Source organism: Pelophylax lessonae (assembly GCF_965119305.1).
Source record: "Pelophylax lessonae genome assembly, chromosome: 1".
NCBI classification, from domain to species: Eukaryota; Metazoa; Chordata; class Amphibia; order Anura; family Ranidae; genus Pelophylax; species Pelophylax lessonae.
In genome coordinates this window covers 15544149-15559367 of record NC_138768.1, presented here as the reverse complement: position 1 = coordinate 15559367, position 15219 = coordinate 15544149, and the positions used below count along the sequence as shown (strand labels likewise).

The window sequence follows — 15219 nt, the reverse complement described above, 5'->3', positions numbered from 1 at the left end:
GATAAAGAACTGATCAAAAGCTCCAACTGAAACAATTATTGTAAAAAATGGCTATGTGCCCTATGAAGAGTAAACCACTGTCGCTCTTCGTAGTGGGGTGAAAATAACTCACCAAATAACAAAAGGGGGTTAAGTGTGTCTCTAGGGGCGTGCTGCTAACTGTAAAGGGGTGTGGCTTTTGATGTAACCACAGAGACATACGATCCTACATAGCAGGATCGTATGATCTCTGCAGTTACATCAGGGAGAATGACAGGCGGCTGTGTTTACATCAGCCGCCTGCCTTTCTCCCTCTACAGCGGGAGATCGCGAGTGGCCGGCGGACATCAGGGCGTGCGGGGATGCCCGTGAACGAGCGGGGGCGCGCCTCCGGCGGCGCGCGCTCGCCCCCTATTGGCTCGCAGGCGAGTGACGTACCGGTACGTCACTTTGCCTGCACGGGGCTGACCGCGCAAGTGGTCGGCAAGTGGTTAAGGAAAAGTTTCTATGAGTTTAGAGAAAAGCAAATGGAAGCACAGAGAAAATAACTAGCTACTTATTAATGCATATCCAGAAGGGAATATCCTTAAGTAAAAAAAATCAGATAGTTACAGTAACATATTTATAAAATAGAAAAAAAAAAGAGTTTTGAGATGAATGTTGATGTATATAAAGAGCTGGTGATTGTGTCCCCTCCTGTGCCGAGGATGTGACGAGCTGCCGGTGATCGCACCGTGTGACATGAATTGGTCTCCGGTACACTCTGCCTCTTACCTGCTGACCCTTCTCCTTCCCACCACATATTATGGAGTAACGGAATCCCGGAGCTCCTCCTCTCTCTGTAGACTGAGTGCCCTGAAATCTACCTTTGAGTATGAATATTACCAGGATGGAGATATCATTATCGGAGGATTAATCTCTGCTCACTCCATGACTGAAGTATTTCAAGGCTATGGTGGCTTTTGCTGTTTGCGGAGTCTTTGTAGGCAGTAAGTCTTTCCATCAAAGAGAAATATCATGACAAAGATAAACAATAGCTAAACCCAATAACAAAAATGTCATAAATTGCATCCTACTAATCCTTAGATGTGGTGTCTGCATCAGTTTTCTTTTTTTTTTTATTATTATTGGTGATCAGGGCTTTTTTTCAGCGGGAACGCAGGGGAAAGCAGTTCCGGCACCTCCAGCACTGAATGCATGTAATGGCAATGGGTACTGGGGTATGCTGGCAGGAATCTATTTTTGTGTGGGGGGTCTATTGTTGCTGGAATGGTCTATTGTTGCTGTGGGTGTCAATTGTTGAGGGAGGGTCTATTGCAGTGGCGTAGCGTGGGGGGTGCAGGGGGGGGGGGCGGCCGCACTGGGCGCAACATCTGGGGGGGCGCACCTGCAGTGTCACTCTGTCTGTCTGACTCTGACATACACAGTTCACACACTGTCTGCGGCTGCCTCCATCTTTAGGCTGGGAGATGTCCAGCGCGGCCACCCTATGGCTGAAAATGGCGGGTCGGGGCTGGACTGTGCCTCACCTGTCCATTGGTGTAGGGTGGGGCGGCGTTGCAAGCCAAGCCCCGCCTATGCCGCCTCTCCTCACTGCTCAGTCAGTTTAGCAGCGAGTGAGTCAGCAACCTGGCGCTGTCACAGAGTGGGTTTTTTTTTTTTTAATCACCTGATTAGAGCCACAGGCTCTAATAGGCTTAAAAAATGGGTGGACCCGAGCAGTGCGCCCCAAGCCCACACATTGTGTGACAATAGCGAATTAAAATTCGAAGGGGGCACGCTGGTCACTCTGCATTGAAAGGGGGCACTATGATCTCTCTGCATTGAAGGGGGGCACAGCACGCTGGTCACTCTGCATTGAATGGGGCACGCTGGTCATTCTGCCTTGAAGGGGGGCATGCTGGTCATTCTGCATTGAAAGGGGGCACGCTGGTCATTCTGCATTGAAAGGGGGCACGATGATCTCTCTGCATTGAAAGGGGGCACACTGGTCATTCTGCATTGAAAGGGGGCACGATGATCTCTCTGCATTGAAAGGGGGCACGCTGGTCATTCTGCATTGAAAGGGGGCACGATGATCTCTCTGCATTGAAAGGGGGCACGCTGGTCATTCTGCATTGAAAGGGGGCACGCTGGTCATTCTGCATTGAAAGGGGGCACGATGATCTCTCTGCATTGAAAGGGGGCACGCTGGTCATTCTGCATTGAAAGGGGGCACGATGATCTCTCTGCATTGAAAGGGGGCACACTATACCTTGATTACTGAAGGCCCCTTTCCCACTTTTGTGACCTCAAAGTCGGGTTAGGGGGCGCAAATTACTTGCCTTGCCCCGGGTGCTGACAACCCACGCTACGCCACTGGTCTATTGCTGATGGCTGCTGGAGGGTCCATTGATGCTGACTGCTGGGAAATCTGTTGTTGGTTGCCTCGGGTCTATTGTTTCAGGGGTGGATCTATTGTTCCTGTGGTGGCATTTTGTAATGGGTGATCCATTGTTGATCGGGGGTATAATGTTGTGTGGGGGATCTATTGTTGCTAGCGGGTCTATTGTTGCTGGGGTGGCATTTTGTAACGGGTGATCCATTGTTGATTGAGGGAGGGTATAATGTTGTGTGGGAGATCTATTGTTGCTAGCTGGTCTATTGTTGCTAGGGGGATCTATTATTGTTGGGGGGATATATTGTTGCTGGGGTGGGGTCTATTGTTGCTGGCTGCAGCGGATCTATTTTAGGCTACATTCACACCTGAGCGTAGCGTTTTCGCGCAATTTTTACCGCGATTTACAGGCGTTTTTTTGTGCAGGCGTTTTTAGATTGAATAGAAACCAATGGAAAACGCCTGTAATCTGCCCAAAAAGAAGCTCATGTACTTTTTTGAGTGTTGGGCGTTTTGCTTACAGCGTCAAAACGCTCAGATGTGAACAGGGGCCATTGAAATGAATAGGATTTGTCTTGTTGGGCGTTTTGAGAGCTGATCCTAGAGCAGAAAAACTCCCCAAAAACGCCCCAAAACGCCTCGATGTGAACGGAGCCTTACTGCTTTTCTTGTTATCATTAACAAATACCATACAAATTTTTTAGCAACACAAAATAATACTTGTCCAGTATTCTCTAAAAGGGCTGGTACTGGGAGGTTGGTAGGGGGTGGAATCAAGGGACGGGTAAGGGGTGGGTAGGGGGCGAAGGCAAGGACTGACTCCGAAGGGGGGAGTTCCTGCACCTATTCAATGAGAAAAAAAGCACAGCCAGAAAAATGACCATACTGGATGTGCTCTCTTGCCTAGCATGGTCAGTTTGAAATCAGAAAGCAGAGGGACTGGCAAGATCATCAGGTACTTCACACAATGTAAGCAACGCAAATAAAACAGGGTACTTTTTAACAGAAGTAAATGGTGCAAAAGGCACATATGAAATGTTGGGGTAACATACTTTTTAAATATATATATTTATATATTTTTATGTGGGATGCTCTCAATTTCTCTACAGTATTGACATTGAAGAATACAGAAGTATCTTGGCTCTGATCTTTGCTATCAATGAAATTAACAAGGACCCCGATCTTCTGCCCAATGTTACTCTGGGTTATCATATATTCAATACATGTAGAGATCCAAAGAAAACCTTGGGATATGTCCTGCAGATATTGTCTGGAGAAAAGACGGAGGCTCCTAACTATTCCTGTAGAAGATATGGAGAAGTGGCCGGTTTTATTGGTGATACCACTTTCGATACAAGTCACGCAATGGCCCAGTTACTCAGCTTGTATAAGTACACACAGGTAAGTGACATAACCTTTTATCCATAACATTCAACGATATTTTCATTTGTATCTGCCAGTTCCGAAAAAAAATTACAAAATCCATCAACTTAGGGATCTATTCATTAACCACTTAAGCCCCGGAAGGTTTTACCCCCTTCCTGACCAGGCCCTATTTTGCGATTCGGCACTGCGTGACTTTAACGGACAATTGCGCGGTCGTGCGACGATGTACCTAAACCAATTTGACGTCCTTTTTTTTCCCACAAACAGAGCTTTCTTTTGGTGGTATTTGATCACCTGTGCAATTTTTTGATCATGCGCTATAAACATGAAAAGAGCGTAAATTTTGCAAAAATAACAATATTTTTCACATTTTTTTATATGAAATTCCCCCCCCCAAAAAAATGTAAAAATCTAAATTTTTTAACATTTTAGGCCAATTTGCTTTCTGCTACATATGTTTGGTAGAAAAAATCTCAATATTTTGATTGGTTTGTGCAAAAGTTATTGCGTTTACTAACTACGGGAAAGATTTTTGTCATTTTTATTGTTTTTTTTTTTACGATTAATGGCGGTGATCTGCGATTTTTTTTGCGGGACTGCGACATTGCGGCGAACAGATCGGACCCTTGACTGACATTTTTGACACTTTTGGGGTTACCAGTGACATTACTACAGTAATCAGTGCTATACATATGCACTGTTACTGTAAAAATGACACTGGCAGGGAAGGGGTTAACTTTATTGGAGAAGGAGGGGTTAAGTGTGTCCCTAGGGGCGTGTTTCTAACTGTTATGGGATGTGGCTGTTTGTGTAACTACAGAGATATACAATCCTGCATAGCAGGACTGTATGATCTCTGCACTTACACAGGGGAGAATGACAGGTGGCTTTGTTTACATCAGCCGCCTGCCTTTCTCCCTCTGTAACGGACGATCGTGAGTGGCACACGCGCGGGGATCACAGTGAGCGAGCGGGGACGGGAGAACGCCTCCGGCGGTGCGCGCTCGCCCCCTATTGGCTCGCAGGCGAGTGACGTACCCATACGTCAATTTGCCTGCACGGGGCTGACCGCCGCAGTATATGTACTTGCGAAGGTCGGCAAGTGGTTAAAGTTTGCTTTGCGCACATACAGTAACATTCCCTAACAAAATAGAAAATTAGACCATGAGAGAACATTAGAGAAATGGTGAACACCATCTCTCATGGTTGAATGTTCCTAACAGGTAAATAACACGTTAAACCCCGTTTTTTACTGGAGCCTCAAGGTCCCGGTAGGCATCAAAGAAGGAGGTACCTGCGTCCGACTTAATTAGGCCTCCAGCCGCCACAGCACCGGCTCAGAGGCAACCAGTCGCAGGTACCAACTACTGGTAGCCGTACCTAAGAAAGGTCCCTATCAAGTATAAGTTTGCATCACCAGGGAGCCGTACCTCAGACGGGTCCCTACCAATTAAAAGTTTGCACCATCTGGGAGCAGTACCTCAGACGGGTCCCTACCAATTAAAAGTTTGCACCATCTGGGAGCAGTACCTCAGACGGGTCCCTACCAATTAAAAGTTTGCACCATCTGGGAGCCGTACCTCAGATGGGTGCCTACCAAGTATAAGTTTGCACCATCTGGGAGCCGTACCTCAGATGGGTCCCTACCAATTAAAAGTTTGCACCATCTGGGAGCCGTACCTCAGATGGGTCCCTACCAAGTATAAGTTTGCACCATCTGGGAGCCGTACCTCAGATGGGTCCCTACCAAGTATAAGTTTGCACCATCTGGGAGCCGTACCTCAGATGGGTCCCTACCAATTAAAAGTTTGCACCATCTGGGAGCCGTACCTTAGACAGGTCCCTACCAAGTATAAGTTTGCACCATCAGGGAGCCGTACCTCAGACGGGTCCCTACCAAGTATAAGTTTGCACCATCAGGGAGCCGTACCTCAGACGGGACCCTACCAAGTATAAGTTTGCACCATCAGGGAGCCGTACCTCAGATGGGTCCCTACCAAGTATAAGTTTGCACCATCTGAGAGCCGTACCTCAGATGGGTCCCTACCAAGTATAAGTTTGCACCATCTGGGAGCCGTACCTCAGACGGGTCCCTACCAAGTATAAGTTTGCACCATCAGGGAGCCGTACCTCAGATGGGTCCCTACCAAGTATAAGTTTGCACCATCTGGGAGCCGTACCTCAGACGGGTCCCTACCAAGTATAAGTTTGCACCATCAGGGAGCCGTACCTCAGATGGGTCCCTACCAAGTATAAGTTTGCACCATCTGGGAGCCGTACCTCAGACGGGTCCCTACCAAGTATAAGTTTGCACCATCAGGGAGCCGTACCTCAGACGGGACCCTACCAAGTATAAGTTTGCACCATCAGGGAGCCGTACCTCAGATGGGACCCTACCAAGTATAAGTTTGCACCATCAGGGAGCCGTACCTCAGACGGGACCCTACCAAGTATAAGTTTGCACCATCTGGGAGCCGTACCTCAGACGGGTCCCTACCAAGTATACGTTTGCACCATACTAACCTACCAGGACCTTGTACCCCGCTTGCTGCCATGACAAAGAACCACCCCAAAAGAAGAAAGCCTCTGTTAAAACAAAAACCAAAAACAAGGGCGGTGGACCGCAAAACCAAAAGTCAGAAAAAAACAAGAAGATACAAGAAAATGGGAGGGAGGGAGGGTGGCAAATATTCTCCAATGCAGCTTTCCTCCGACTGAAGACTTCCTGAGGCCCCCAGCTTGACCTCTCCCTGTAGCTCCACCCCTTCCTGGCCAAAACACCAATTAAAAGTCCCACCACTTATATTTTCTATCGTACTGGGCTGAAAACCCCTCCTTGTCCCAAACCCCTTTAACCCCTGTCATGCCGGCCCTCCGTCCATGTCTCTTCTCTCCTTTACTCCGGGCCTCTCTTTACACTCATACTACAAACAAAAATGTAATATAGAGGTCACATTTCCAGGTCGCAATAAAAGATAGACAGTGCATGGAATTTGACATGGCTAAGAAAGAGTAGATGAGTGAAAAAGAACATCTAAGTAGGCCCATATCTGAACACAAGGTCTCATCATTGGGTGATGGTAAGGTGGACAAGAATTGATGTTTGAATATCATTCCAGGCAGGGACCAGCATGAGCCCATGATTTGGATGCGAAGCGTAGCGAGTGCCAACTTCCTTAAGTCTTGAGATTTGTGGAGCACAAAGTTTATGACAACCTCACAGCCTTAAAAGTCCAAATCCCTAAAAGAGAGTGTGGATCAACTCCCCTACTTGGAGTCGAGTTCCCTGGCACTACCAGATTGCCTGGGTTCTTCTTCTTTTCTGAATGAATTAATATTAAGGATGTGGATGTGATTGGTTGGCCTTGGAACAAACATTTCCCAATTACTTCTGTGGATCAGAAAGGCTTGGGGGGAAATATGGTTTCCCAAAAATGAGGAAAAGGTAAGATGGGTATGGCGCAAGTGTAGCGCACCCCCTAAGGAGCAACAAGTAAAAATTGGATCCCCACCCTGGACAGACAGGCACAACAAAACTTCACAAGCACAATTGAGTCGGAGAACAGTCTTTTTGTTAGTTATTGAAGAACTAGAACTTGGATAGGGATTGGGAAATTATAGGATGCCCACTTGACTTCAAACAACTTGCTTGCAGAATTCCAGCTGGCATACTGTTTTATGGATCTGAATAGTATTCAGTCAGATTAAAAGCAATAGCCCATTACAGGCAGGAACCCAAAACCCCCTTTAGGTGTGTAGCAAATTCAGTGACCAGCTTAAATCCCTGTGGCTAATGATCCCAGCACCACCTCTTCAGGCACTGCCAGCCTGCCTGGCTGCAGCTGCCCCTTTCACTAGCCCTCCTGGCTACTTCTCCACAATCCTCCCAGACTCTCTCTCTCTCTCTCTCTCTCTCTCTCTCTCTCTCTCTCTCTCTCTCTCTCGTCCTCCCAGACTGCTCACTCACCAGCCCACCCAGCTGACTCCTCGGGAGATCTCATGGACATGCTGACTCTCTCTTGCTGTCTTCTTCTTGCTTCCGTGCCTCAGAACCCCAGAAAGGATTCCTTCATTTGTTTTAGAGGGTCCCTCTAGCACCTGAGCCCGAGTTCTGAGGTCAACCCCCCAGATAAGGGGGTTCCCTGAAAGGGCCTCCAACAGCCTCCTCAGTACTCCATCTCCAGCTTCCACCTGACTGCCCCTGCTGGCAGGACCCATGGGTATTTATGAGGTGACCTGCCCTCTGCAAGCCCATTTTGCTTGGGATTGGCTGGGGCCCTAATCAATACTCCAAGCAGCTCCCCCTAGACTCTGCTCTCTACTTCTGGAAGCTTCTCCAAGGTTCCAGAAAGTAGGGGAAGCCATCGGAGATGCTGCTTGCTGAGTCATCCAGCCTCCCTAAGTCACTAAACCCTGACCTAGATTCAACCCAGGCCTGGCTCACAGACAAACCAAATTTTCCTACTCTACAACTAATTATGTACACCTAATCAATCACACTAGAGGGTGATACACAAGTTAATGATTCTGGAATGATGCTCTGAAAGTTATCAGGGTCCAGTGGATAATATTTAAGGTCTGTTGGAAGAATGTCTGCGCCACCAAAAGCCTTTCAGAAGGACTTTTTATTGGGTTTGTTCAGGTTGTAAACAGGCTTTGCTATGTCCATGTCCAGTTTGATAAACCACTTAAGGACCAAGCCTATTTCTGACACATGTTAAAATATATTTCTGACACAAGTTAAAATCAGTATTTTTTTGCTAGAAAATTACTTAGAGCCCCCAAAAATTATATATATATATTTTTTTAGCAAAGACTCTTTTTTTTCTCTTTCAAAAAAAAAAAAACACATCTGACCGCTCTTCTCTCTGGAATGATCACAGAGCTCCTGTGATCCTTCTATATAGGAACACAGGTCTCTATGATCATTTCACAAGCCCCTCCCCCATACAGTTGGAAACATTCCCCTAGGCCTACATTTAACCCCTTGACCACCCACTGTGTTAACCCCTTCCCTGCCAGTGTCATTATTACAGTAACAGTGCATATTTATAGCACTGATTACTGTAGTAATGTCACTGGTCCCCCCAAAAGTGTCAAAAATGTCAGTTAGGGGTCCGATCTGTCCGCCGCAATGTCGCAGTCCCGCTAAAAATCGCAAATCGCCGCCATTACTAGTAAAAAAAAAAAAAAACAATAAAAATGAATCTTTTCCATAGTTAGTAGATGCAATAACTTTTGTGCAAACCAATCAAAATACTCTTATTGCGATTTTTTTTTTTTTTTTACCAAAAATACGTGGCAGAATACAAACTGGCCTAAAATGTTATAAAAATTAGATTTTTGATTTTTACATTTTTTGGGGGGAATGTTATATTGCAGAATGTGAAAAATATTGTTTTTTTTTTTTTTTCAGAATTGTCGCTCTTTTTTTGTTTATAGTGCAAAAACGAAAAACCGCAAATACCACCAAAAGAAATCTCTATTTGTGGGAAAAAAAAAAGGACATACATTTTATTTGGGTACAGCGTCGCATGAACGCGCAATTGTCCGTTAAAATAACGCAGTGCCGAATCGCAAAAGATGTCCTGGTCAGGAATGGGGGGCAAATCATTTCCGCTCCAGAAGTTGTTAAAATTAATTTTTAAATTCTTTTTTTTTTTTTTTCTAAAAAAATTCTATATTACTGTATGTAAAGTTGTATATCTATTTGCAGTGTTTTTTTTGTTTTGTTTTTTTTGCAGAAAATTCAAATTTTTTTTTTTTTCAGCTTAATTACAGAGTTACTGATCCGTATGTAAAGTTGTATATTTATTTGCAGTTTTTTTCTTTTTTTTTGCAGAAAATTCAATTTTTTTTTTTTTTCAGCTCAATTACAGAGTTACTGATCCGTATGTAAAGTTGTATATTTATTTGCAGTTTTTTTTTTTTTTTTTTGCAGAACATTCAAATTTTTTTTTTTTTCAGCTCAATTACAGAGTTACTGATCCGTATCTAAAGTTGTATATTTATTTGCAGTTTTTTTTTTTTTTTTTTGCAGAACGTTCAATTTCTTTTTTTTTTCAGCTCAATTACAGAGTTACTGATCCGTATCTAAAGTTGTATATTTATTTGCAGTTTTTTTTTTTTGCAGAAAATTCAATTTTTTTTTTTTCAGCTCAATTACAGAGTTACTGATCCATATCTAAAATTGTATATTTATTTGCAGTTTTTTTTTTTTTTTTTTTGCAGAACATTCAAATTTTTTTTTTTTTTTCAGCTCAATTACAGAGTTACTGATCCGTATCTAAAGTTGTATATTTATTTGCAGTTTTTTTTTTTGCAGAACATTCAAATTTTTTTTTTTTCAGCTCAATTACAGAGTTACTGATCCGTATCTAAAGTTGTATATTTATTTGCAGTTTTTTTTTTTTTTTTTGCAGAAAATTCAATTTTTTTTTTTTTTTTTTTCAGCTCAATTACAGAGTTACTGATCCGTATGTAAAGTTGTATATTTATTTGCAGTTTTTTTTTTTTTTTGCAGAAAATTCAAAATTTTTTTTTTTCAGCTCAATTACAGAGTTACTGATCCGTATGTAAAGTTGTATATTTATTTGCAGTTTTTTTTTTTTGCAGAACATTCAATTTCTTTTTTTTTTCAGCTCAATTACAGAGTTACTGATCCGTATCTAAAGTTGTATATTTATTTGCAGTTTTTTTTTTTTGCAGAAAATTCAATTTTTTTTTTTTCAGCTCAATTACAGAGTTACTGATCCATATCTAAAATTGTATATTTATTTGCAGTTTTTTTTTTTTTTTTTTTGCAGAAAATTCAATTTTTTTTTTTTCAGCTTAATTACAGAGTTACTGATCCGTATGCAAAACGGAAAATTTATATCAAATACTTACCGTAATTTTCCTTTCCTGATGGACTCCATGGCAGCATACGTTTGGGTAGTCCCGCCTCCACTCCTACCCTATAGGACCCCACTCCCATAAATCCTTGCTCCCTTTCAGCATCCGTGTTCTGTAACTAGCCTACTCAGGAACTGGGAGGGGACTCCTGCTGCCATGGAGTCCATCAGGAAAGGAAAATTACGGTAAGTATTTGATATAAATTTTCCGTTTTCCTGACAGACTCCATGGCAGCATACGTTTGGGAAATAACTCGCCAAAACACAATTGGGTGGGCAGATGCTGACAAATTTTAATTAACACCTGCAACAGATAACACTTGAGCACCAAAACCAACAGAAGAAAGAGCCGCCGGCTCAACACAATAATGTGACATAAATGTATGAATGGACGACCAAGACGCTGCTCTGCAGACCACATCCGGAGCGACGTGTCTTGAAGCTGCCCATGAAGTAGCGACACCACGCGTAGAATGTGCAGTCACCGCTTTTGGAGGAACCAAGCCCTTCTCTCTATAAGCCCACTGAATCGCCTCTACTATCCAGGAGGCAACTGATCTTGAAGAAGCACGCATACCTTTGTTCTTCCCAGACAATAGGATAAAGAGATAATCTGTCTTCCGGAAAGAGGCTGTAGCTTCCAAGTACTGTCTGAGCGTGTTGCCCACATCCAGAGGATGGACTTCCGGAGGTTCGGCCGATAAATTGAAAGTAGGGAGAACAATTTCTTGGTTCTCATGGAAAACCGACGTGACTTTAGGCCTTGCTCCCAGCATTGGAATGAGGACAACTCTGTCCGGGAAAAAAGTCAGAAAGGGTTCCTTACTTCCCAGACTTTGGATCTCTGACACCCTTTTTGCAGATGTGATGGCCACCAGAAAGACCGTCTTGAGGGTGAGATGTTTTATAGATATAGGATCTTCAAGACTTGAGCCAACTGAGGATAAGAAATCCAGGACCAAAGGCATGTCCCACTTGGGGAATCTCAACTTTTTCTGTGGCCTTAGCCTTACTGCCCCTTTGAAGAATTGCCTGATCAAAGGATGTGTAGCCCAGGAAATGCCTGTGAAAGCGGATATGGCTGAGACTTGGACTCGTAAGGCGCTCACTGAAAGAGGTAATTCCAAACCTGACTGGAGAAAAGATAGAATATTCTGCACGGAAGGAGATGACCAGGACTTTCCTTTGGACTCTAGGAAAGAAGTAAACCTAGCCCAAATCCTTTCATAGGTTTTATTCGTGCTTTGTCTTCTAGCACTCAAAAGAGTTGGTATGGCTACTTCCGGACATCCTAACGCTTCCAGCTTTCCCCTTTCAAAAACCAGACCCGAAGGTGCAGACGGGCTGGGCATGGGTGAAGGATGGAGCCCTGGGACAGCAGATCTGCCCTGAGAGGAAGAGGGACTGGATCGCGGTAGCTCAGCTGGAATAATAGGGGAAACCACGGTCTGTTGGGCCAGAACGGGATTACTGCAACCACTTTGACTGACTCCATCTGGACTCTCCGCAGAAATTGAAAGATGACTGGCACTGGGGGAAAGGCATAAGCCTTGTGAAACTTCCAGCAATCTGTCAGGGCATCCACCCCGAATGCTCTGGAATCTCTGTTCCTCGAGTAAAACTTCTGCAACTTCCTGTTGTTGAAGGAGGCAAATAGATCCACCTCTGGGATGAACTCCAAGGACAGGATCCAGTTGAACACATCCTCGTGGAGAGACCACTCGTTGTTGTTGAGTTGTGTTCTCGAGAGGAAATCCGCCTGTGTGTTCTGAGCCCCTGGTATGTAAACTGCCGACAGATTGACCAGGTTTTTCTGAGCCCAGGTCATTATTGGCTCTACTTCCCGAAGCAGGGATGCACTGCGAGTTCCACCTTGTCTCCTCACATAGGCTACTGCAGTCGTGTTGTCTAACCTCAGCATGACTGAGGTGCCCCGAATGAGGTGGCTGAAGGCTAGTAACACTTGAAAGGCCGCTCGTAGTTCTAAGATGTTGGACACAGTCTGGCGAGACAAAAAGTCCCATTTCCCTTGGGCCATCTCTGTTCCGCAATGACCGCCCCAGCCGGTGTTGCTGGCGTCTGATGTCACTATCACCCAAGATATGGGGGCTATGGAGTGACAATTGTGCAAATTCTTCAGCTGTAGCCACCAAGGAAGCCAGCTCTTCATGGTTGCTGTTATTACTATTCTCTGAGAATTGCTGACTCCGTTCCATTGCTGAAGAAAACCCCTCTGAAAAGGCCTCATCTTCCAGAGAGCCCACTTCACCATGGGGGCTGTTGACACCATGGTGCCAATTACTCTTAGGCATTGTTTTGCTGTGAGACGGGATGCCGACAAAGCCATAGACACTCTGTCCCTGATTATTGGAATCTTCTCCTCTGGCAGAGAGATGGTACTGTTCTTGGTGTTGAACAGCGCGCCCAAAAAGACCAGGGACTGAGTGGGAATCAGATGGCTCTTTTCTCTGTTCAGGATCCAGCCGAACTTCTCCAGAGACGAGATAACCAGAGCTAGATGTTCCAGGATGACAGACTTGTCTTGGGCCAGAAGAAGGAGGTCGTCCAGATAATGATAAAGACGGACCTCTCTCAGTCTTATTAAGGCTACCACCGCTAACAAGACCTTCGAAAAGGTACGAGGCGACGTGGAAAGCCCGAAGGGGAGACATACAAATTGCAGATGACGTTGGCCGACCGAGAACCTCAGATATTGCTGAAACTCTGTTGCCACTGGCACATGGAAGTATGCATCCTTCAGGTCTACTGAGACCATCCAATCTCCCGGTTGAACGGCTTGCTGAATGGAGAATAGAGTCTCCATCTTGAATTTTTCTCCTTTGATGAAGCGATTCAAGTGCGTCAGATCTATCACTGGTCTCCAGGCGCCGCTCTTTTTGCGCACCATGAAAAGAGGGGAGTACACTCCGAGTCTTCTTTCTGATTCTGGCACTGGAACCACTGCTCCTTGAGTGACTAGCGAGTCTACGTAGGATAAGAGAATCTCTCTCTTGTCTCCTGACCGCGGAAGGGAGGTAGGAACAAATCTGTCTCCGGGAATACTGATGAAGATCCAAGAATGACCTGCAGAGACTGTGTTGACGACCCAAGCATCCCGGATTGAGGCCGCCCAGACCTGCCGAAAGTGAAAGAGACGACCCCCCACCTGACCGGCCTGAGCGGGCCCAATCTCAAAAGGACTTTGAGGTGTCTCTATCCCCAGATGGATTGCTCTTGGGGCCTTTCCGAAAGGAAGACTGCCTGGACTTCCAATTTCTTCCAAACTCCCTTCCTGGCCTATAACTACGTGCCTCCCTGGCACGGTCAGTACTTGGTTTTCTAGGAGGAAGTCTCTTCTGACCAAGAAGACGCCTATCCTGGGGAAGGAAGCCCGACTTACCACCAGTAGCCTTAGAGATGGCGCTATCCAACTTATTCCCAAAGAGGGAAGAACCCTCAAAGGGAATGCGGCACCATACCTGCTTAGAAGCAGGATCAGCCAACCAAGGGCGTAGCCAAAGTGCACGCTTTGCCGTAACTGATGATAGCATCCCTCGAGCTAACAGGCGGATCATATCAATAGACGCCTCCCCCAGGAAGGCTGATGCTAATTTCAACTCCTGGATAGGAGAGCTCTTGGCTGCATCTTCAGAGAAACTTCTGAGGGAGTCATCGACATTGTCCACCCATACTTCCATGGCTTTGGACAGGGATGCCAAGGCTAGGGGCGGCTTGCAAGCAGCACCCACTGAAAGATAGACACGCTTCAGATCCGTGTCAATTTTCCTGTCAAGAGGATCCTTAAAGGAAACCGTATCCTCAAGAGGCAAAGTGACATGTTTCACAAGCCTCATAAGAGCCGCATCCACAAGCGGAGGAGATTCCAGGTGTCTGACTTCCTCTTCCTTGAACGGATAAAGTTTAGCCAATTTTGAGACCATGGAGTTCTTTCTCTCCACCTTGCTCCATTCTTCCGTTATGATTTCCCCCAATTCGGGAATAAATGGAAAATTCAGCCGCTCCTTGCTCAGCTGCTTAAAGTATTTTCTCTGCTTTGGGGCGGAGACCGCTGGGTCTTCCCAATTTAAGGTTTCTCTGTCGGCCTTTACTAACGGTGGAACCAGATTGAACGAAAATCCTAAGCTAGGCTCGTCTTCATCCGAATCGCTGTCAGACTCAAATACGGAGGGATGGCTAGGCTCAGACGATTCCAGGGCCCGTCCGCCAATGGACTCTCTAACAGGGGAAGCGGATGGATCTGGCGTTGGAGACTGCCGCTTATTAAGATCAGCCAGGGAGTCTTTGACTATGCGTTTGACCATAGATTCAAGATGCTGGTCAGAACCTCCTCTTTCACCCGCTGCCCGGGAATAACAGGAGTCGCATAGCGATTTTCCGTCCAGTAATCGGATACCACAGCCCCAGCACTTTGTCTCGCTGGATTGGCGTGAAGACCTAGGAGGTGACCGGTCTTTACTACGGTATCTGGACTTGGATGAGCCATGTCTGGAGGAAGAGCGATGAGGCTGCGTTTTAGCATGGCGATCTTCCCGCGTGCCCTGAGGTTGTTCGGACCTAGAGGAG

General features: G+C 45.5%; 1 protein-coding gene across 1 annotated transcript in view; it reads left to right on the top strand.

Moving 5' to 3' along the window:
- LOC309560313 (vomeronasal type-2 receptor 26-like) overlaps positions 1 to 15219 on the top strand; it is a gene marked incomplete at both ends in the record, with an annotated part of 49613 nt that overhangs the window by 3622 nt on the left and 30772 nt on the right. Inside the window, one exon of the mRNA XM_082263929.1 lies at positions 3466 to 3757. Coding sequence (XP_082120055.1) covers positions 3466 to 3757 — 292 coding nt within the window. The remainder of the gene's footprint in view (positions 1 to 3465; positions 3758 to 15219) is intronic.